Source organism: Siphateles boraxobius, unplaced genomic scaffold (genome assembly GCF_051911475.1).
Source record: "Siphateles boraxobius isolate OS27281-9 unplaced genomic scaffold, OSU_SipBor_1 20, whole genome shotgun sequence".
Classification (NCBI taxonomy): domain Eukaryota; kingdom Metazoa; phylum Chordata; class Actinopteri; order Cypriniformes; family Leuciscidae; genus Siphateles; species Siphateles boraxobius.
Genome location: NW_027508811.1, coordinates 5,506,784 through 5,530,279, shown reverse-complemented (window position 1 = coordinate 5,530,279; position 23,496 = coordinate 5,506,784). Strand labels below are relative to the sequence as shown.

Here is a 23,496-nt window from a genome sequence, read left to right as displayed (position 1 = left end):
AGTAGGAATGACACAATTTATTTAGTAGTCTTGACCAAATTAATTTAAGTTCATACAGCAAGATTACAACAAATCATTTCGAACAAATTAGATTGTGTTGGATAAATATAATTCAATTTCGTGGAAAACCTTTCCTTAATTTAATTAAGTTGGTTCAACAGATAATTTTTTTGAGTGCAGGACTAAAGGCCCGTTCACACCAAGGACGATAACGATACAGATATAGTTGTAAATATAATTCTCAACGTTAAGAATAGCAGAGTTCACACAGCAGCTAACGATAACGGCACAGTGAAACGATATCGTTGGAATCACTTTCAGAACGATTTTATCCAGCTGTTATGTTATAAAAACATTGACAGCCAATCAGAATCCATCCTGCTGTAACAAGCGAGCATTTGAAGCGGCAGACCAGCACTTGCTTAAAATAAACAGAACGATATCGTCCGCTGGTGTGGACGTTAATATAGTTATCTTTATAGTTATCGTTCTTGGTGTGCATGGACCTTAAGACAAACAAGAAAAAAATAGCTGACGAAATTAACACTATTTAAAAAGCATTGTCAATTCAAATTCAACCCTGGCATTTTAAGTGAGGTAGCAACCAGGATGTAGAATCTAATTGGAAATTGAGGAAGTACAAATTAAAATGAAATGATTTTTTAAAGAGATTCATACTGGTTAAACAAGTTTTAAATACATATTATTTTTATTTTTGAAATGCAAGCTGTAAAAATGTGCATTTTATATCTCTATGTTTCATATTCAATATATTGACTTTCGATGCATAGTACATGGTAAAGAACATTTCCCGGAATACTTTTTTTTAACCTTAGTTAATCTTCAAATGATGCCAAACAATATGAAGTTCTGAAAACAAAATAAACACGTAGTGCAGTTTTGATGTTAATTATTTAGCTTGGTTTTAGAAAAATATGTCTAATTAGTAGATAAAATGTATTCTGCATATTTTAGTTAGTTTTTATTTATTCACAGTTAATAATTTTAGTGCTTCAACTTATTTAAGTTATTTAAGCTTTTTTTCAGATAACAGAAATGTTTTTAACCGGTTTAGTTAATGATAATGACCCTAGTAATTACTAGTAACTAGTAACCCTAAGGTTTCTTTTGTTTTTTTGTTTTTTTAGTTGCAAGTATTCAGAGGCTGCCTGCAGTATCTGTGATGACAGACATTAACTTTCCCATGAAGGGACGGAAAGGGATGATGGACTGGGCAAGAAACTCAGAAGACAAAGTTGTCATTCCCAAAGGAATAGTTGTACCCCAGACACCAGGTACTGTACATGATGCCACACTGTGGAAGTTGATGATACTGTACATCTTATGTCTAGTACAATAAGGCTACATTAACTAGATTTGAAAAGTAAGGTTTCATTCAACCCATGTAAACATTATATTTTTTGTTCTGACAAATAATGAATCGTAGACGCCATACACTATGTTCAAGGAATGCAGTATTTTTATTTTTATTTTGTTGCATAAGTTGACAACTTTTATCAATTTTAAACCATATATGGATGATTCTTCTATTAGAGTCGCTGCATGTGTAATCTTGAAAAATGAAGCCAACAATCAGGTAAAACTTTGCACTCATAAAACAAAATAAAAAGACAATAAAGTTCTTATTAAAAAGTGCAAAGTATAATATCACTGATTTTCACAAAAGTCTACGTGGGGGACAAACAGTAAAGTTGAAAAATAATCACCCATATATATCTTCTTATATATATCTTTGTTTTTCTTATACCTGATTTCTGTAATTGTCCAATCACCATTGTGATTGGTCCACTGTTGCATTTTTATGTATAATGACATGTATAATGAAAAATGTATAATTATGCTAGTATTATTTCTTATATCACGTCATGTTCTCTTTCTTCTCACATAAAAAAATACACCCAAATGTCCATAAATAATATTTTATTTGTTTAATAAGTAGCCATTTAATATGCAAGTGGGATGCCGTGCCGCTTCACATTGGTATTTGGATAACCCTGTTAGAGTTTATTTTATGATAATGACTGACTGTACATTCCCTGCTTATTAATTCCTCAGGCCATGAAAATGCTTCGTCCCAATATAATTTTTATATTTAAAATCATCATTATAAGACACTATAAAATAATGGCATTTTGAGTCATTTTGGATTATCAGTGCGATATTAAAATGAATGTTTCGTAATTGCTACCACACAATTGTGCTAACAATTTCAAAGCGTTGACATGGCGTGACCGTTTAATGGGATAGCTTTAAGATTACAAGATTATATCTCAACCACTTGCCATTTGCCTGTTTTAGAGGAGACTGCACTTGGTCGACCACATCAATTCAGATGACGCAGCACTCGCTGTATCCTCTCAAACAATGATAGTAAAGAGAGCTAAGCACCAGCGCACCAGACTATTTACTTAATTAGAGTGATCAGTCTTATCTGAAGTGTATCAGAGGAAAGTAATGAAGGATTGATTTAATACATAACTCACTCCACTCGCCTTGAGCTAGACTAGAGGGCTGTACAGAGCTGTTTGAACCAGGATTAGCCTTTCTGTTAGCAGAGAAGACATTTGATCTTAGTTATCAATAACCTTGCTAGTATAGCCTAATCTGCCACTTTATTCATTATTGTCAGGACATGTATGATGGATTAGCTGTCAGGAATATTGTTTTGCAAGAGACCTGATATTTAATGAGTATTGTGCAGGTTTAGAGGTTAATTAATACCTGTATATCTTTAAAAAAAAATGCAAATCTTGTTCAATTACTTTGGATTAAAATATTGCATGGAAGGGGAAGTTATTACTAGGGAATTCCTACTGTCTTCCTCTGAAACAAACATGAACTGAGAAAAACACACCTTTGTCTGGAGATGCAGTTTAATATGATTACATAATGTAATGAACGTATCATCTAACCTAGACTGTTTCCTGGCAGATATGGATGGATCTCCTGTATACATTCTCGGAATGGTTCTCTACAAGACTCTTGGCCTTATGCTGCCCGCTCCACGGTAAGATTCAGTTCATCTCCGGTCAATTAGATGAAATATTGCAAAGATATGATTGGGATATTATAGAGGATAGATTCCCAAGTAATACGATGCAATGATACGATGTCCTACCTGCGTGTCAAATTATGTAGTTCCATACCGCAGCACACCTGCTCGTACAGAAACCCACATCTTGAATTGGATTTATTCATTTATTTAATTTAATTTAATTTAATTTAATTTGTATAGCTTCTTGCCATGTATATGCTGTTCTATAATGTGTCAGTCACTTTTAATTATGGGTAAAAATGCTAAAGGTGTCTTCTGTTTTTTTTTCTCTCTTTAATTTTTTATCAATGACTTACGTTGCATTCATGTCTGCTGTGGAATTGCCATAATTCTAAATTTCAAACCATTCATGTTTTGGTCAATCTCATCATTACAAGTCTTTTTTTAGAAAGCTAAGACTTCTTGGCCGTATGAAGTCATTTAAAAAGGACTCAAATGACAACGTCCTCAACATTGAACACTCTTTCGGTACATATAAACTAATGTAGTGATGTATTTTGCAGGATGGATTCATTTGGCATCATGAGTGTTGCCATAGAAACTGAGTCTGAGGACGTAAACTGTGTAGAATCTCTGATTTGCCATCTCATAATTACGGCAATTCTGACATGATGTGATGGCTGCATTATTCCACTCCTTTGGTTCGCATGCCTGTTGTAGTCATTGTTTATTATGGTATTAATAAGGTATTTATCCTTTTATGAATCTGAGTTATGTGGCTAATATATATAAAAGCCTAGTGGTAAATACTGTACACACACACACGCACACAAAAATAATGATTTAGGTTTTAAGAGAGCTGTTCCTTCAAATTCCTTCTGATTTTCCTGTAGTCCTAAAACAGAAGCAGGTATAACAGACTACAGTGTTTTCTCTCCCAGACTGTATGTCAGAATGAAAATTCTTGGTTATCTTCGGAGTCCATCTTGAAGCTCTGGATCAAAACCTCCTGTTCCAATTGAGGACTTCTGCTCAAACCTCCGGAGACGCATACAGGACAGAACAGACCTTTCCTGGTGTGGCTCTGAGCTGTCAATCAAATCTCAGTAAACCTGAGTATGATTCCTCCATGGAATTCCCAGTGACAGGGAGAGAGTTGGTGGAAGAACCGAGAAAAAGGGCGTTCATCTGTTCTTGAGCTCTGTTGGATTCACTGAAGCCAGTAGGGAGATGGAGATCAGAACAAACAGTGGAAGATAACAGAAGAGAAGTGTTAAAATAAACAAACAAAAACGATGCAACATGGCTAAGGGATTTGTAAAGACGGATCACTTGTTGAACATTCAATCACAAGACAAAATACTGTGGTGATCGTACTATGAGAATCAACAGTGCTAAACACTTAAATGGATGCTTGTTTTTAGTGATTTAGATGCAAACATTTACAGAACACGTAATTTTTAAGTGATAGTTCACCAAAAAAGTAACAATCTGGTATAAATTTCTCCTTTTTTTTATGCGAGTAGACAAAGCGTCTAGCTGTTCCTTTCCATATAATGAAAGTAAATGGTGGCTATGGCTTTCAGATTTTCAATGAATTTAAGTTTCAGTCAGTCGTATAGCTTCAAAAGACATGAAATGTAGTGTGGTATGCAAATATAGTTATATAGACCAATTTAATTATGCTTTATTTTTTTGAATCCTCTTGGAGCCTGGTCACAATTTACTTTCATTATATGGTTAAATAATTTTAACAAAAATGTAAAACATTCTGTTAAAAATCGACTTTTTGTAATGCATGAAAGAAAGAAAGTCATATGGGTTTGGAAAATCATGACTGAGTATACATACATAAGATGGATGAACTATCTCTTTAAGAGTTTTGTGTTATGTCATGCCTTTCAGGCTGTGTGGACATTCATGATACCATACAAGTCCGCTTCTGCTTGATTAAATCAAACCAAGAGGCTGGTTAACCATGCACAGATAATGTCTTTGATCTAATTTCAAAAGGATTAATTTTTGCCTTTAGGATGGTCTACTAACACAAAGACAATTTTTATTTTCCATGGCTAAGTCCAACGAGGTTTTCTTTTTTCTTTTCTTTTTAGGTCAATACATGTGCGTTCTGACTACAATAATCGAAAACAAAGGGTGTGACGGACTGTAAAATAATGTCAGAAGTATAGAACTGAAAGATCTGTCTCAGATGTGGCATCTTTGTCGATTACTTTCATAAAATTAATTTCTCACTGCAGACTCTTGAGTAAGCTACTTGTTGGGCATCCATTTTCTGTCTTTGCTACTTTTTAAATGGACCATGAAATCATGCCCGGCCTAAACAGTTCACGTTGACAAATGATACTCAAGGAAAATTTGTTTAGTTAGAGGAGGAGGAAACATGAAAGGAAAGAGAGATATTTTGAGTTCTAAGTCTACTTGAAGCTTAATATAAAAATGTTTTTGTACTCTTGTGCTTATAATAAAAGCACTTGAATATGTTTGAAATATATACATAGCCAACAAATATTGGTTTTGATCATGAAATCAAAAAGTAATAAAGCAGCCTACACAATGTGCTTTCTGAGTCTAATGATGACAAATGACTGCTTTTCATCTGTAAGTGATCATTTTACCCAGAGGCAATCATTAACCGAGTTAATCAAAAAACTTCAAAATAATTCAATTTGTGTTTAATATGCTGTTACTTTGCCCATCTTTAAAGTTGGATATTGAGTAGCATTTATTTATTTATTTACCCCCCAAAATCAAAGTTGTCAAACATATCAACATTTCTGGTCTCTGCTAGCAGAAAATATCTCATTTGAAGTGAAACGGCAATTATTACAAACCCCACTTTTCTAAAATGAGTCCAACCTGGAGAGATACTTCTGTGCTAAATAAGCTCTTTCCATTCAAATGTGCAGAATGAAGAGTTTAAACAAAAAGCAATGCTGATGATAATGTAAGTATTGCAATAAATGTAATTAGCATTTCTCGTTCAAGCTTGAACTGACTATTGTGTGTGATTGTGATCTTACCCACAGGAATAACACTGCTGTGAACTCAAAAGTGTTTGCTGTGACTGTCCGACCAGAACCCAGAGTTACAGAAGCCCAGCTGGAGATTGAGTTAGCTCATCTAGCTAATGTAAGCACAAGTCAGATCTCAACACGCTTCACAAACACAATCCAGAGAGGCTAAAAGATGCTGACATGGTGGTCACATATATTCTAAAACCTCCTAGTTTTGGACTCTTTTGCTGTTTTATTGGTATGTTGGTTAAAAGGACATATGTTGGTTAATTTGCCATTAATGCAATACATGCAGTCAATAAACATTTCCAAACAAGGGATTGATCTACAATTCAATCGATTCTGATCTTCTGATCTTCAATTTCTCTTATAGAAATAAACAGCTACCTGTGGATACTGTGATTGTTTAACATGAGTTTATATTGCAATAACGGCTATATCTATATCATTTGCATCAGACGCCTTCATTCAATAGAAAGCAGCATTCCTAAAAAGCATGTTCATTTACAAAACATAAATATAAACAAAAGTAGGCTATTGTTCAGTTTGTTTGTGTTTTATGGTACATTTTCACGACAGTGATGTACTAAAAACGGAAAAAATTACAACGTTGTCAAAATGATCCCCGACCCCGTTCACACGGATCCACAAAGACAACTAAAAACATTGAATTATTTATGCCTGGCCAGTAGTTGGCAATGTCACATTGTAAAGAAACACTACGCACCTATAGACTGAACACGTAAGACACATGCGCATGACGTCACCGTTTTTACAAAAATTGTGCGTTTGAGGTTTTTTTTCACTGAGATGATAACAGTATCATTTTCAAAAACCTGCATTTTGAATCGACATTTAAGATATTAACACTACAGTTAAGATAATATGTCATGTGTTCTATCTCAAGCACACCTGGTATAACTAATGAAGCCCTTGATTAGTTGCATCAGGTGTGCTTGAGACAACACCTGTTTTGCAGATTTGTATAACTGTTACAACTGTATAACTGATAAAATAATATTTTTTATTATAATTATAACATTTGCTTAAATATCTTCTGTTAGAGCCGATAGCCATTGGCAATGCTCTGAGTTGTAATGTGGTTGTGTAGTTCGAGTCCTTTTGTGAATACAAGTTTAAAACGCGGAACAATGATGCTGATGCATAACAATAGAGCGTATGTGCAAAAGCTGCCATGGATTCGCTTACCCGAAACCCTCCGTAACTTGTAGATTCGCAGAAAACTAATAGTCGTTTGGCTCGTACAGAAAAAAAAAAAAAATGACGGAGAGTTACATACATATATTATAGTCATTTATAGTGTTAATGTTATTTAGCAAGTCCACAAACTCTTTCTCTCAAATGGTTTGGGTATGCAGAGCATTTACAGCTTATATGGACTGTGAGCGTATGCTCCTGCAACACTAATCAAATTGATCCAAATCCTCCCTTGTAATTGATGTAAAAAGCTAACACAATTCAATGAAACATATGGCCTTTTAAAGAGAAACTAGAACACAAATCTGGGTGCATCTGAGTTGAAATTGGAAGGAAATATGGTCTTCTGCTCCTCTTTAAATCACTCCAGCCAATCAAAGGGGAGCTCTACAATACCTCTGACATATGTTTCAGGCTCATTAATCAACAGACAAATAGCAGTAATTAGTCCGATAATTAATTTGCCATCACCAGTTATTTCTCTCCTCATTGTGTCATCAAGATATGGGCCAGATGATTACAATGGGAGCTTTTTTTTCTCCTTTTATCCTTTCCTTCTTAATTTGTCTATTAAATAACGTGACTTATGTTTAGAGATACTGGCTATCGTAGGGAAAATGTCTCTTTATCGGTATGTACTGTGGATGTCTAATAGTTATGTCGCTTGTCCAATCACAGTGTGTGTGTTTTCTTGCAGGGAACAATGAATCCATTCTGTGCACTGTGGGACAGCTCTATTATGTAAGTGAAAGTCAGTTTTGAAGTGTGTGTGTGTGTGTGTGTGTGTGTGTGTGTGTGTGTGTGTGTGTGTGTGTGTGTGTGTGTGTGTGTGTGTGTGTGTGTGTGTGTGTGTGTGTGTGTGTGTGTGTGTGTGTGTTCTGATTTTTTTTTTTTTTCATTGCAAGATTGTGTTCTGATTTGTGAAAATGAGCCTTTAATACAGTAACTTCATGGGCAGTAATAAATAGCTTGTTGAAATATTGAGCATTGTATCCATGGAAACATGTTTCAGCTGCTATTGAGGTGAAACAGTGGTTGACATTAGCAGTAATAGAATTTTGATTGTGTTATTGTCAGAGAATACATTTGATAGAAAAACATTTTGAAAACTTGCGATGCTGTCAGGCTCCTCTAATCTTTTCACTCTAAAGTCAACATGAAATAAGAACTGACACAATTTATTTTTATTAATTCGTGTTATCTGTCTTATTGTTCACAATTCAAGTAAAAAAATGTCTGGGGAATCTTGAATCAAAATGTAATAACTTGCTTCTAAGGCAAAGCAACAGAGCTTAAAATGTTGAAATTCTGAAAAACTGACCTTGTATAACTCTGAGAGATAAATTAACCAGAAATAATCCATATCCGGATGTTATGCTGAGAATGCTGTCTCTCAGAATAGATCAAGGTCCTGTTTACCTCAACCCAAGACACAACCTTTAGCTTCTACAGGAAACGGAAGTGCAGTGTGAGATTGTCATTTCCACCAGTGCCCTTTTAGAGGCTATTACTCCAGTGTCAATAAAGAATAAGTAAAAGATGAAACGGGCAAATCCCCAAACACCGCAAGGCATTACATGGTGCCCAGCCACAATCATATGAGGGATACATTATGATATACATTATGATAACCTTATTTGCCCACTTGTTGAAGTGCTTTTTGAAGAAGTATTATATATATATATATATATATATATATATATATATATATATATATATATATATACACACTACCATTCAAAGTTTGGGGTCAGAATTTAGGTAACACTTTACTTAAAGCTGTCACGATTTTGTTGTGTTTCTGTTTCATTTTCAAGGACTTGTTATCGTCATTTCCTGTGTTTCCTTTCGGTTTTTGTTCTATTATCATAAGCCCTATTCGGAAGGTAATTGTTTCTCATGGGGTCGTAAGGTATTTTCAATATTTACATGGGCTATATTTACAATATTTACCTGTGATTTTATTGCCATCCGAATCCAAAATGTCAGTGTTTTTTCACCCACCACCCGCGTGAAAATCCCCGGCCGAATTATGTTGTACGAGAATTAAATTGCCATCTGAATCCACATCACTCAGTTTACAAGAAGAGATAAATAAAACATTCACTGTTTAAATCCTTTTTAACCACTGCCGAGCACCTTTCGAGAGCTGTTGAGCTTCACTGTAATTTGGATGCATTTTAAAGATCTAGACTACACTTTTATTACTGAAATGCTGAAAAGTATTTACAAGAACAATATTTCCACACCGCTAAAAAGAGAAAGAGAAGAAAAGCACGTAAACATTTAGAAATGGGACGTCATTATGGCAGAAATTATATACATTAAAAATATAAACCAAGCAGCTTTATGTTTACCTCATATAATTAAGAGGCTGTATTAACTTATTTCCATTAATTTCCACATTTTTAAAAAGGCAGAAAACCATTTTAACTATAGCGCTTCTATCTTCCTATTTTTAAACAGGAGATTTAAATAATCAAATACTAAATAGGAGATTGTTTTCCTATTATTAAATTAAATATGGACTTATTATTATTATGATTTCAAGCTTATGGCATTTGAAAAAAATCGCCATCCGAATGCATGAGTTTTATCAGTGAGGTGCCTTTCAAATGTATTTTTCCGGACGTCCACATGAGAAACAGTTACCGCCTGTAACTACAGCGTAATAGGCGCTGTAGTTACTCATTGTTTCATTGATTACTCACACCTGTTCCTCATTTGTTTATTTGTTTATGTATATAATGCCCTCAGTTCTGTTAACGCATGGTTTGGTATTATTTGTGTATTGTGCACACTGTTGTGTTGCCTACTCATTGTTTTGGATTACTCTTTGTTGGATTCTACTCTTTTGTTTTGTTAAATAAACTTAAGCTGCTATTTTAGATCCGCTTCTCCTCACCTCATCTTCATCCTCAGCCAGCCGTGATAAAAGCTTTTATGTTTAATGCATTATAACGGTATTCATAATGTAAATTATAATGCATTATATATTTTTATAAATAACTGTAACCAATTTTCAAATGCAATATATTTGCAGATTACTTGTTACATCTGAAATTGGTTGTCAGGTGTTTTAATACATTATACTTTCTAAAGGTGTAACAATGAATAGGTCAGTATTATAACTGTGGTTACAATTATTAATGAGGCCATACACTGCATTACAAGGCATAATTAATGCATTAAAATATGTTTATAATGCATTATGTAAAGCCTTTAAGTAAAGTGTTACCAGAAAGGGATACTTTTATAAAGCGAGGATGCATTATAAACTCATCAAATGTTAAAATATCAGCCTTTATAATATTACAAAGGATTTCTGTTTCAAATAAATGCTGTTCTTTTGAACTTTCTATTCATCAAAAAATCCACCAAATCAGATTTCTGAAGGATCATGTGACACTGAAGTCTGGAGTAATAATTTCATCACAGGAATAAATATATTTTTAAAATATATAAATAAAGAAAGCTGTTATTTTACAGTTAATCATTTATTTAGCAGATTTAAAAGTATTTTACTTTGTAAAAAAAAAAAGATTTCACAACATTACTGTTTTTACTGCATTTTTGATCAAAAAAAAATATTCTTTCAAAAAAACCCAAACGCATGAATGGTGGTGTACCTGCTGTTAGTGTACCTGATACATGAGATATAAGGTAGAAACAGTGAAAAAAAAAAATATATGTTTTTTTAATTTATTTCTAGAGGACTGTAGTTCGAGCATAACTGTTTTGGTGGCTCATTTCTTATATATATTTTTTGAGATTTGGCATTCAGAAGTTGTTTTCTACAGTAAATGATTAGTTATTTTATCAAAGGCATATAGTTTTGATGGTTCATGGATCGATCCTTATTTAGGATTTAACCAAAAATGTTTGGGTTCAGGTCTTTAACCTCTAAACTAATACCACCAAAGCAGCTTCTCTGTCAGTACCATGAGACATCTCTTTGTCTAGAATAGCTGTTGTGTGGTGGGTTTTGAGAATCTAATATTCTCTATTGTCACTTGTGCTTGTGAGTACAGCTCTGAGACCCTCTTCAGAGACATTGAGTCTCGTCTTTGCTTTTCATCTGAGTCCATTTAGATTTGGCAGCCTTTCCCCCTTTGTTCCTCAGCGTGCAATTAATAAAGCATGTATTTCTTTCGGCCAGGCTGTGTGGTGACAGGTTCTAAGGAAGGGATGTTTTCTAGAAATGAGAGTCAGGTTTGGTCACGCTGAAATATTTGTAGCACTAACAAGTTCAACTTACATAATTAATTAGTACTGTATGTACCATGCCATGTGCTGTTATTTTTCATGTGTCATTTCCATGGTCTTTTTTGGCTCAGAAAAGCACAACAAAAAATTATGGTAACACTTTATTTTGATGGTTCCTTTTGAACATTCTGTTGACTATAAGTAACTTTGCAAATTCATTTCAACTAACTCTCATTAGAGTATTAGTAGACTGTTTGCTTAATATCTGCTTAACTCTTTATTGTGATGATCCTTCTTCTGACTAAAAGTTTGCAAATACATGTCAACTTATTCTAACCTTAACGCTACCAATACTCTACTAATACTCTGATGAGAGTAGGTTCAACGTTACTTATAGTCAACAGAATGTGTTAAAGGGACCATAAAAATAAAGTGAAAGTAGTTACTGTATGATCTGAGTAGTTAAAGGGATACTTCACCCAAAAAATTTAAATCTGTTATGATATACCCTCATTTCATTCCAAACCTCTATGACATTTGTTATTATGTGGAACACAAAAGACCCATACAATGAAAGTAAATGGGCTCCAAACAACATTGACAAAAAATTCTAAATACATTTTTTGTGTGTGTGCTCTGCAGAACTAAGTAAATCACACAGGGTTGGAACAACATGCGAGTGAATAAATGATAGACTTTTCAGTTTTTAGGTGAACTATTCCTTTAACATGCATTATCGTGTTAATTCGGGTTGTTTTGTTGTGATCTTTCTCAATAATTATATGATATCTGTATAATTCCAGTTATTTAATTATTTAGTCCTGCTGATCCATGCTGCAAATTGAAAATGGCTTCTATTTAATCTTAATCATCTTCAAATATATAAATTACACGGTGCTTCAGAAGCAAAATGAGCAAGTATGAGCCAGGCCTCTCTGTGCGGTGACCGATAAGAACATAGAGAATTCGTATTTACCAAATTCAATTTTCATTGAATGAAGAGGCCACCCGAGTCTGCCCCCTTGAGTGTAATTTGAGCCACTGGAATGGATTTTAGCCCTGTGGTATTATCATAGACGGCTTATAAAGAGGGAGGGGTCTCTGCCCTGAAACGCTCAGGCATATAAACAAGCTTCATATTTGCTATCAAAAAAAAAAAAATCCACTCTTATTGGGCTCAAATAATGTGGAATTCATGCCTATTCATGATAAATTTAAATAAATTTGTTTTTGAGATTAGTATCTAATCTGTTTGCATGATTATTTATGTGGACGCACGTTCATTAATAAATTTGTTGGTTAACGTGTTTACTCTTCGCACGAAATCAAAATTGGCCTGTGCAGGCAAACAATTACGGAACACAAATGCACAACTCTATCAGCTCCCTCTGCCATGATTGTGCATATTTTGAGGTGCAATTTTAATTAGCCCCGAGAGATTTTCTCAAACAACGTTGGGAAACAGCTGCTGATTTTGATGACATTCGTATCATAACTGTGCCTTTCTTGATGGAAGTCATTATGTGTATTCGCTAGCGTATACGAGCTCAGCGAGAGTGCAAAGCTACTATTTTTTCCCCCACTGATATCACAGGGTTCATGCAGAGTGGAAGCTTTAGAGGAATAATTCAGACAAAAATGACAATAATCTCATCATTTACTCATGTTGTTCTAAACCTGTATGACTTTCTTCCTTTTGTGGACAGAAAAAGAGTGTGTGTGTGCAGGTGACTGAACCTGTGAAGCTTCAAAAGGACACAAAAGCATCAAAACATTATATTATAAAAATAGTCAGTACCAGTCATGCACTATATTCCATTTTCTTAAAACAGCTTTGTGTGGAATTCAAACTGAAATGTTAGTCATTATTCACAAAAAATCGTATCTGCCCAAAGTCGTAGAAGTGTTCATGAGAAAAATAGAGATCTGTGAATGAGTTGTTCATTTGAATTGAATCTTTTCAGTGAATCATTTCACTTCAATCCAGTTCACAAGGCCGGTCTAAATGATTTGGATATGAATCAGACTGATGTGATTCTTTGATTTTGACTCACTGAATGAATGATCAGGGTTGAGGTGGTTAACAGCTCACTGGATAAGAAAATTATAAGTCAATAACAACTTAAACTTTGGTCTGTTCTTCACACAGAAGTGTAATTTGAATTAAAAAAAAACTTGACATATAGTGTATCATTTTTATGGATGACTTTTATGGTGCTTCGACATCCTTTAAAAAGCTTTCATTGTAATTCAAATAAACAGGAACAGCACCATTTAATGTTTTTTATTTTTTATTTTGTGTTCCACGAAAGAAAGTCATATACAGATTTGGAAAAACATGAGATTTGAGGACAAACTGAGGTTAAACTGTGTCTGGAATGGATTGCTCATTCATGTAGACTTGAATGCATGTTTTTGATGCAATGAACACTGTATTTGTGCAGAAAACAATGAAGTGTGTTAATTTGGCAAGAGTACCAAGAATTCTCTTGTAGGTACACAAAGGCACTGTTTTATAAAATGGGAATGAGAATAGCTAAAGTCATTACAATCCTGTTTGGTTGTAAGCCTTGTTCACTTAAAATGACTTTCGTTATTCTAAACATGGCTTCAGGATAGCGTTTGTATATGATCTGATTCAAATTATTTCTTTCCCATCTCTGCACAACCATTGAGATGTTTCTCCAAAGCTATCAGTAAGGTTTAGTATATGCCCCAGCATTGTGAAAATGATAAGTTACCTTGATTTAAAGGCGTGATCTTTCTCGCGGAGGCCAAATGTTGCTTAGCATCGGTCATACAGACTCTCGCTTGAATACTTACAACTCTATCAATTTTCTCATGTATGAAAAAGCACAGGACTGCGACACTTTGACACAAATCTCCATTTTTCCCTCGTAAAATTTTCTTCTGAAGAGATAGAGGTGATGATTGGAATTGCAAAGTTCTTGTAATGGTTTGTCACTCTTTTTCTAAGAGATGGCCTTATGTTCTATCTATCTATCTATCTATCTATCTATCTATCTATCTATCTATCTATCTATCTATCTATCTATCTATCTATCTATCTATCTATCTATCTATCTATCTATCTATCTATCTATCTATCTATCTATCTATCTATCTATCTATCTATCTATCTATCTATCTATCTATCTGGCATTGTCATGTTGTGTTGGTGTAGCTGATATGCAGTATAAGTGACACATCCTGTAATGCTGTATTGAAATATACAACTAAATTTTAAACCGTATTTTTTCCACATTATTTTATAATTATGACCTTACCTTGATTGGGAAACTACATGGAATATTTGCAGTTTATACTTTAAACAATTAATTTGTTACATCACAAGATTAAACTAAGACATGAGGGGAAAAAAAGGTTTTGTTTTCATGGATCCTAAAATTGTATATAAAAAATATTCATGGTAAATTTAAAGGCATCTAAATGCATAATGCTTGGAAATTAGTATGGCATAATATTCATAAATAATGCAATGAAGTATTACCTTCAAAAGTAGTGCCATTTATTATGTTCTACCTGTTGAAGATATAGTCTCAAGCAGTCGTCACATCTTGAAGAAAATTGACAGGCATCAGGAGGAGTTATTAAAAATTAACTGCATGTTTAGTGCTATGCAACATAGATACTTGCATGATTTAAGTTCATAAAAAAATGCAATAATATCTACATAATTTCCTTGATTTTGGAATCATATAGGACTAAAGACATGCGGTTGGTGAGCATTTTGTGTTGTATTTTTGTCAGGTGTCCAATACTACTTTTTTCATACAGAATTGAATCAAGTGTAATGCTGAGTTGCTTGGTGAAGTGCCTTTAAAGGATTATTGTTAGACTAAAGGCTTATGTATAAAATGAACAGTCCAAAAATAACCACAAAACAGAGATGAATAGACCCCTGATTTCAACATTCCGGCAGTTTAAAGCACAGTTTCCTATATATTAAGTGAATTACTGCCAGTAACCTGGCATCCTAACAGTACACTTGTTATAAAATATAAAGGATTATTATTAAATAATCACAAGAATAAGACAATATAGTTTTTTGCCAAAGTGTCATATTTATAACTATTCAAAATAAAGCCTCAAATCACAAACTTGTGGTCAAATCTGTTTAGTGTTATTCTGCTACTCTAAATGTAGTGATTCAGTACCATGGACAGCGCCATGTTTCGGCTATTTAAAGTCATTAGTTCCTCCTCGTACAATTGCCTAGAAACCGAGTCTATCTTGAGCCTAGCGTAATTCATACACCCACAGACTCCTCCACAGACTGTGTGTCTATCAAATTCCAACCCAGACCGGAAGAACCAAGTGAGTAACTAGAGAACAGATGCAGCTAAATGGAAAATAAATTGGCTTCTCTCTGGTAGAAAATATATTCAACTCGCAATTCCAATGATGATAACGTAATGTTGCTTCTATAGTCAATGATTGGATGAATTGACCACATATTGAGTGGATCAAATCATATAGGTTTGCTGACATGGTAACCCACAGTAATCCATTCCACAATGTCCTGATAAATGCCTGGAGTCGGTGGCTATTGGCTGGCTGTCGATGCGGTTAGACAGGACAGGGCCACACTTCGTCTTCCATGAGCGAATCAATCCAGCCTGATTTATGTTGTACACATATCTGCAGCCAAATATGATTCAAAACTGAGGGTAATTTGGTATGCATGAAATGCTTATGGATCATTAGTTAATGTACATTTCAGGTACTTAGAAATGTCATGAAATGTTTAAATGAATCATACATTTTCATATATGAATATATATGAACTACAGATATGCTATGATATAATGCCCTTTACTCACTTTAAATGAAAGTTATTATGCATGCTATCCATGCATATGAAAAAGGGTGAGTTTTAAAGCTTAATTAAACCTTGAAAAGAGAGCAATTGCTGCAGTTTAATTATGGAGATGTGCAGAGACAAAATCCTCCATAGTCTTCCTCAGGGAAGAGTAACTCAAGGTGTCATGTTATAAAGGCTGTATTTGTTGTGCATCGTTTGGAGGCACTATTCAATGTTGAATTGTATATTACACTAGTTACTTACAGTATCATCTGGTTAATGTAGACTAGCCTAGTTTAGAACTGGAGTGTTGACTAACTGATTTTGTTGTATCAGAAGTTCAGATATGTATATTTTACACAAGATAAACAATGTAATCAAACATTGATCAGTTAAGTAAATACATACCCTAATGATGTTTATCAGCTTATTTCCAACTTTTAAATTATTTTTTATCAAGCTAAGTTGTAAAATATATCAGCCTGCGATCTTTAGATGTAACCACAGCAATATCAACCGAGATGTGTAAGCATTAATAAATATGTAAGATGTCTATTCTATCATTTTGCTAGCCAGAGAAGGAGAAATTGGCTGCTACCATCCAGTCAGTTTTCACGGGGTGGTTAACGGTTCCGCTCGTTTCCCCCCTGACGTTCACGTCTCGGAGAAAGAATATTGCGAAAACAAAAGCTATAAAATAGCATGAACTAAAGATATTTACGGATACATGCCGTAACCAGGATGAACGAGCAAGAAAAGGGGACTATTTGTGAGACATCTCCCCCCTCCGCTGTAGCGCGAGGCAGGAGGCAAGAGAGTATCAATCTGATGCCGTCCGCCGTTTCTAGGCTGATTTTTTCCCTCAGGAAAGCGTCCAAAAGGCGCTAATTACTAAAGCGAGTGGAAATACACACCGATAGAGAGAGATAAGAGAAAGCTGAATCAGAACGTGAGGACCAGCGTCAAAGGGAACCACAGGTTCGGGTTTATTTTGCTCTGTGTGGTGTGAGTGTATCTGTGAGCAGTGAGTCGTTCAGCGCCACAGAAAGAGCCTTCAGCCAGCGCTTCAGTCGCACTCAATACGATCTGCACTAAAATTGCGTTTACTTTCTGTCGCTTAAGTAAGAGTGAAGTGGGTGAGATGAGAGAGAACTGTTGAGAATTCCGAGCGACGGATTCACAGAGGGGAAAACAAGCTTGTTAAAGCGATTTAATATTCTCTGTGTTGTGTAGGAACGATTCTTGGGGCAGCTGGAGCTCGAAAGGATGCAGAACTGTGCTCACCGATGCATCCCACACCAAATGCTTATGTGATCGGGTATCTACCTTCGCCATTTTGGCTCAACAACCCAGAGAAATAGTAAGTATTGGAATTGACTTCTACGGGGGATCACAATAGATGCTGTATTGATTAAAGTGCGTGTGTGGTTTTCAAAGTGATATTTAATAACCAACTTCAATTGTGTCATTGCCTATTTTGATTAAGATATAAATCTACCTGTGCAAAGCTTGTGCAGCCTATGTGTGTGTGAGAGAGCTCAGATTCTTCTGTGATTAATTGCTATTAAAGTATTCAATTATTATAGATCTATGGACAGTATATCGTTAATATTTTAATTATTGTTTTACCATTTATGTAAGCTTCCACCTTCACATATTGATGTAAACTGAGGGTAAAAAAAACTATCATAATCTCCATTTTGCCTTTCCTAAATGTTGCTCAAAGCATTTGGATATGTTCATGTTTGAGATGGCATCTACTGTAGCCTCTTCATCAGTAAATAAATACGCTATTTATATGAATAAAATAATTCTTAGCGTTGAGATATTATGCAGATATTCATGGATTGTGCCAATAAATTATGGCTTCCGTATTACGCAATAATGGCTTCATCCTCTTATTATTATTATTCCCCGTCTCATTGATGTAGATTAATGTAACCGTATAATATTAATCTACCTTTTACCTTTGCTATGTGTTGCTCATAGCATTTGGAAAAGCTTCACATTTGAGATACAATGCCATCAGCTGTGGTCTCTTTACTAGTAGATTCAGCAGACAGCAAAACATGGCTGTTTTATTCTACAGAGTAAGAGGCAGCCATTTTTGCTCTGCCCATGTGACCAGTCAGTGAATAAATGGCTCCCGTGTGAAAATGATGGTGTTGTCTGCGTCTCCGTGATGCGGCAGGGGCAAAGTTTGATAACTCCTATCATTGCAATGCATGGCTGATATGTCACAATGACTTGTGACTCCTGAGAGCTGGATTGAAGGGGTTGTCAGGTGGAATTCTGGGGGGAAAGACATAAATAAATGGACAAGCTGGGATATGCACTGCCAGGGCTTGGTTAAGGCCTGTGAACCTAATATAAGCAACTATTTAAGATGATAGGTAGTCCTATATAGGCCTATATATGTATGTGGACACAAAATATGTTGTGAGATTCTAAATGATGCTCAACATCCAGTGATGCATGTTTAAACATCATTAAGCACCAAAATGAGAGACATTATATGTGCCGAGACAGTCCAGTCGTATACAAATATGTAGGAGAAATTGTAACAAATCAATATGACGGCAAAAGTCCCTCCTTAGTTTAAAGAGCCATTCACATTTTTGATAGACAAATGAAAGTCCCCTATTGTACTTTTAAAAGACCCAATCACCCTTTTCATTGAAGCATTTTTTATGTTTGTTCACTCTTGAATGCAAATACCATTAAAATACCACTATTTTCCATGATATGAACTAAATAATTTATTAATTTATGGGACCTTTGTTGTCATATTTTTTTGTTCGCACAAATTTGTTGCTTTATTTTATCTCTGTAAAGCTGATTTGATACAATCTGTATTGTAAAAAAGCTCTATATAAATAAAGGTGACTTAACTTTTATAATATTTGAATGTGTCATAGTTCCAATGTGATTACATGTTATTTGAATGTAACGCTGACATTCCATTTTTGGAGGTTTTCCGATTCAAGGAGTTACCGGAAATACCTACCAAATGACTTCAAAGTGGACTGGTTTGGCTTAAAAGAGATTGTTACGTATTTTAGTTAATCATGGCTTGTGACATTAAGCACCCACCTGTTGATAATGAGCACTATTCATCTGAATGGGGGCACAACACCTTTTATTTATGTGTTGGGGAGATTGAATGGGGACAAATGAATTAGAGACCAAAAAAGCTTGTGCTTTAATCCTCTGAATTTGTGCAGTATAAATGGCTGTGCTGCAACAAGCTAGTGCACTGTAATGTGCTTTATTAGAAGGCACTGAAATGGGCTTTTATTAGTGGTACATGGGTTTGAAAAACGCTCACTGAAGCTCTTGTGTGCCGCTCGCAGGCTATGGAGTACTCAGGGGTTCCATCTGTGACACTAATAGTGGGCTGTGGTCTGTCCTGTCTGGCCTTGATCACGCTGGCCGTGGTGTATGGTATTCTATGGAGGTAAGTGCATTGATGTACAAGGGATATTACAAATAATGCCATTGCACTTTTGGGGGTATGTAACTTTATACCATTTCTTTTTAGGTACATCAGGTCGGAGAGATCAATCATTCTGATCAATTTCTGCCTTTCAATCATCTGCTCCAACATCCTGATACTAGTTGGACAGACGCAGACACACAATGCGGTAAATATTTCAATTTTATCCACTTTTATCCGTCTCAAATGTATTTTACTCATATTAGATTAGATTGAAATTCCAATGAAGGCCACCAAGCATTTACTGAGAATTTGAGTGTCGATTTGTTCTTGAACAAAATGTCCAACTCTGGATTCTCATGTTTATTTCTCGGCTTGCGTGTGGGCTGATTTTGTAAGCTTGTCTTGCATGCCAGACAGCTTCTCTGTTTTAATATTATGTCGATCTAGACGTTTATGGGTTTATAATGTAAACAAAACATTGGTTTTACTTAATACTGGTGAAGAACTTTCTGTCTGCTGTTTGTATATTATACAACCCTGCTAGATTGTTTTAATTCCTCTATATTGAGGCTTTGTGACTCACTTAAATTCAAGCTGGCTGGCCTATTTTTTTCTGAAGTGACCTACCTACCTATGCAGATGTTCGAGTTTTTGTGTAGTGAGCTGCATATTCTGTTATAGGTGTTGTGTTTGTATAAACAAATTGCATTATTTCCTTGTGGCAAGCAATTTATGTACATATATTTCCATTTTAGGTTCATTTAGCAAATGTCTGGTAAATGAATCGCTTTTTTTAAAGGCATGTATTTAGTAGTATTTGAAGCCCAAGTTATGGTGCCGCTAATGTTGGATTTTATTTCTTTATTGCTGATTTGAAATATGTAAGACATTAGCCTATGCGATTTAAATGGTTTCCTCTGTGCATTGTTTATCAGAATACTAGATTATATTTGAGTCTTAAATTAGTACTCAGCAAGCCATGGTAGTTATTTTTAGCAAGTGAGTATATCGCTCTGTGTCCAATGCCAAGGAGAAATGATGATGATGCCTCTATGTTCAGAGCCACTAAATATATTACCCAGAATCCAGCTGGCTGCAGTCTGAATTATACAACGCAAATGCAAAATGGACGGACGCAGGTACGAGACCAGAAAGATTGTGTCCATGTAAACCACAAATAGAATAGACATGAAACTGTGAACTTTTTTGCTCTTGAGTTTGTAATTCCACAAACCAGACTTTTGCGCTTTGAAGTATTGATGTTGTTACGTGCTGCGGTTTCATTGTTCTCGCTGAGATGAGTGAGTTTTGACGTCAAAATCGAAACTATCCTAACCTCTTTCCGACTGATCGGCTTCCCTAAACACTAAACGGTCTTTCATTATCAGTTTTTTTTTAGTTGAGTAAAGTTTTTTAGGTGGTGTTCAGTTAAGGAAGCTGGGATACTTTATACAGATTCAATTATTTCCCAGACTTAAACTAAAGTTCATCCTGTTTGTGATGATGATTAGTAGATATGCATCACAGTAAACTTCAAGCAAAAATCCCTCAGTGTTCACAGTCCAAATGGTTCAGTTATATAACAGTCTCTCTGCAATATCCAGAGCCCACGTGAATCTGAACATTTGTTGCGAATGGTTGTGAATGGAATGTCTAAATTTCAGGATCCAGGTTGGGTGAAAGCATTTTAAAGCTCTTTACATGTCTACAATTCATTTCAAATTGGACTAAATAGGCTCCCAAGTAGATGGCAACGCTCAAAATGATTTCTTTTTTCCAGCTCATTGTGAGGAGATGGTGTATATAAGTCATTCACGATGTGATTATAAGATGCCGATCCTGATCAGTAGATCCTAGAGTCAAATTTTCTCACATTCACCATTTCAAATTCAACATCAGGGATGATTGGATATGGGAAATTGCAGAACTTCGGAAGAACAAAGATTAATTATTCACTCTCATGCTTACAAATGACACTCATTTGCCCTCGTTTGAGTAAACAAGATAAAAGTGGTTGATTTCTCACTGCTTACAAGCTTGTCAGGACTAACACAGCTGGTGGTTTTTGGTTATCATCAGAGGAGGGTTTACACAGAGTGGAACGTTATTCCTACGCTGCCCACACAGATAGGGCTTCTGAGTGAGTCAACGCTGCTGCGGGAATAACACATTACTCAGTCACACAGTCAGACATTTCAGTGCAGTTTTTTTTTTCTTTCTCAGGCAGCGCAATGCATGAGCTTTTTCCAATTCTAATTCTAACGAGCGTTCTGGGATGGAAGTCAATTCCCAAGGTTAAAACAAATGAATTTCCTGTTCCATTAAAGTGATCAAAAGAAGCCGTTGACTGTAGCTCTGTTCCATCACCTGGTGAGATGCTAGACTGGCGTTCTTCTGACTGAACCTTGAGGGCGTATGGGTTATAAAAGCGTTCCTTTAGGACGAACTTTAATTAAACTGGCTTTATTTGTTCTATAAAACATTTTAAAAGGCCAATGTTTTTTTAATAGTAAAGCTGCTTGAAATTATTCTAATTATTTACTATTTAATAAGATAAAATGTGATAAAAAAAACAATCAAAGGAACACATTCTAAATTTAGCAGTACTAACCAACCAAACCAAAAAAGAAATCTTTTAACAATATTTTTAAATAGACCAAATAAATCCGGTAACACTTTAATAAGGTTTCATTAGTTAGCATTAGGTAACAACATTAGTTAACATGCACTAACTGCACTTCTACAGCATTTATTAATATCTGTTAATGTTAATTTTAAGATTTACTAATACATTATTAAAGTCAAATGTTGTATTTGTTAACATTAGTTAATGCACTGTGAATTAACATTGACAAACAATGAACAGGTGGATTTTTAACAACGAAGGTTAACAAAGATGAAAAAATACAGTAAAACATGTATTGCTCATCGTTAGTTGAGCAATACATTAATGTTAACAAATGAAACCTCATTGTAAAGTGTTACCATAAAGCCGAATCAGGCATGTGCTTAGGACACCGACATCTGTACAGAAAACAGTCCCATACAAGTCATACTTTCCAAAATCGTAATATTTATTTAAGCCGCATAACTTCTGGTATAGATTTGTTGTAAGACAGAACATCCGTGTTTAAATAATTTTTTTAAGGAAGACTGCAGGAATGTATTCTCTCCATTGTTTATATTTTAGAGACTCGATAATTCTAAAATCATTTTTGAAACAATGAAAACAAAGTTTCGCTTTACTTCACTTTTATGAATGTATAACTGTGCAAAGAACAAAATATTAAAAAATGAATTCCTCAATAATGAATTATTGAATATTTTTTTCTTTGCATAGAAACACATACGTGTGCACCAATAATGAGATTTGTACAATAATCAGAGTAAGGACTTAATCGCAGTAAGATGTTTACATGACGCAAGCGAAACACTTCACTCCCGTTTACATGCAATTTTCATTATTCTGTTTATTCACTAAGAAGTCTGTTCATTTTAACGCCATTCTTTACATACCCCAATGCATAGAACAAATGATGAATTTGTTCCTGTTTATTGCGATTAAAATTAGCGTACACCATATAGTTTCATGTTTCATTGTGGTTACTACGATTAAGCTTAATCGCTTTAGTTTGATTTAAGAATTAGGTTTTATCGCAATATTGCCAAAATCCCATTATAATCACATTATGAGGGTGCATGTAAACATAGTCAATGTATGAGATTTTTTATCAATACTTTTCCGTTTTCTCTCCAT

At 34.8% G+C, this 23,496-nt stretch overlaps 1 protein-coding gene across 3 annotated transcripts in view; it reads left to right on the top strand.

The window, feature by feature from the left end:
* Positions 1 to 23,496, top strand: part of adgrb3 (adhesion G protein-coupled receptor B3) — a 201,573-nt gene that overhangs the window by 136,314 nt on the left and 41,763 nt on the right. For all 3 annotated transcript variants that reach the window (XM_077236465.1, XM_077236464.1, XM_077236463.1), the window contains 7 exons: positions 1,149 to 1,295; positions 2,953 to 3,028; positions 6,064 to 6,166; positions 7,967 to 8,010; positions 17,534 to 17,660; positions 19,654 to 19,757; positions 19,842 to 19,944. In XM_077236465.1, coding sequence (XP_077092580.1) covers positions 1,149 to 1,295; positions 2,953 to 3,028; positions 6,064 to 6,166; positions 7,967 to 8,010; positions 17,534 to 17,660; positions 19,654 to 19,757; positions 19,842 to 19,944 — 704 coding nt within the window. The remainder of the gene's footprint in view (positions 1 to 1,148; positions 1,296 to 2,952; positions 3,029 to 6,063; positions 6,167 to 7,966; positions 8,011 to 17,533; positions 17,661 to 19,653; positions 19,758 to 19,841; positions 19,945 to 23,496) is intronic.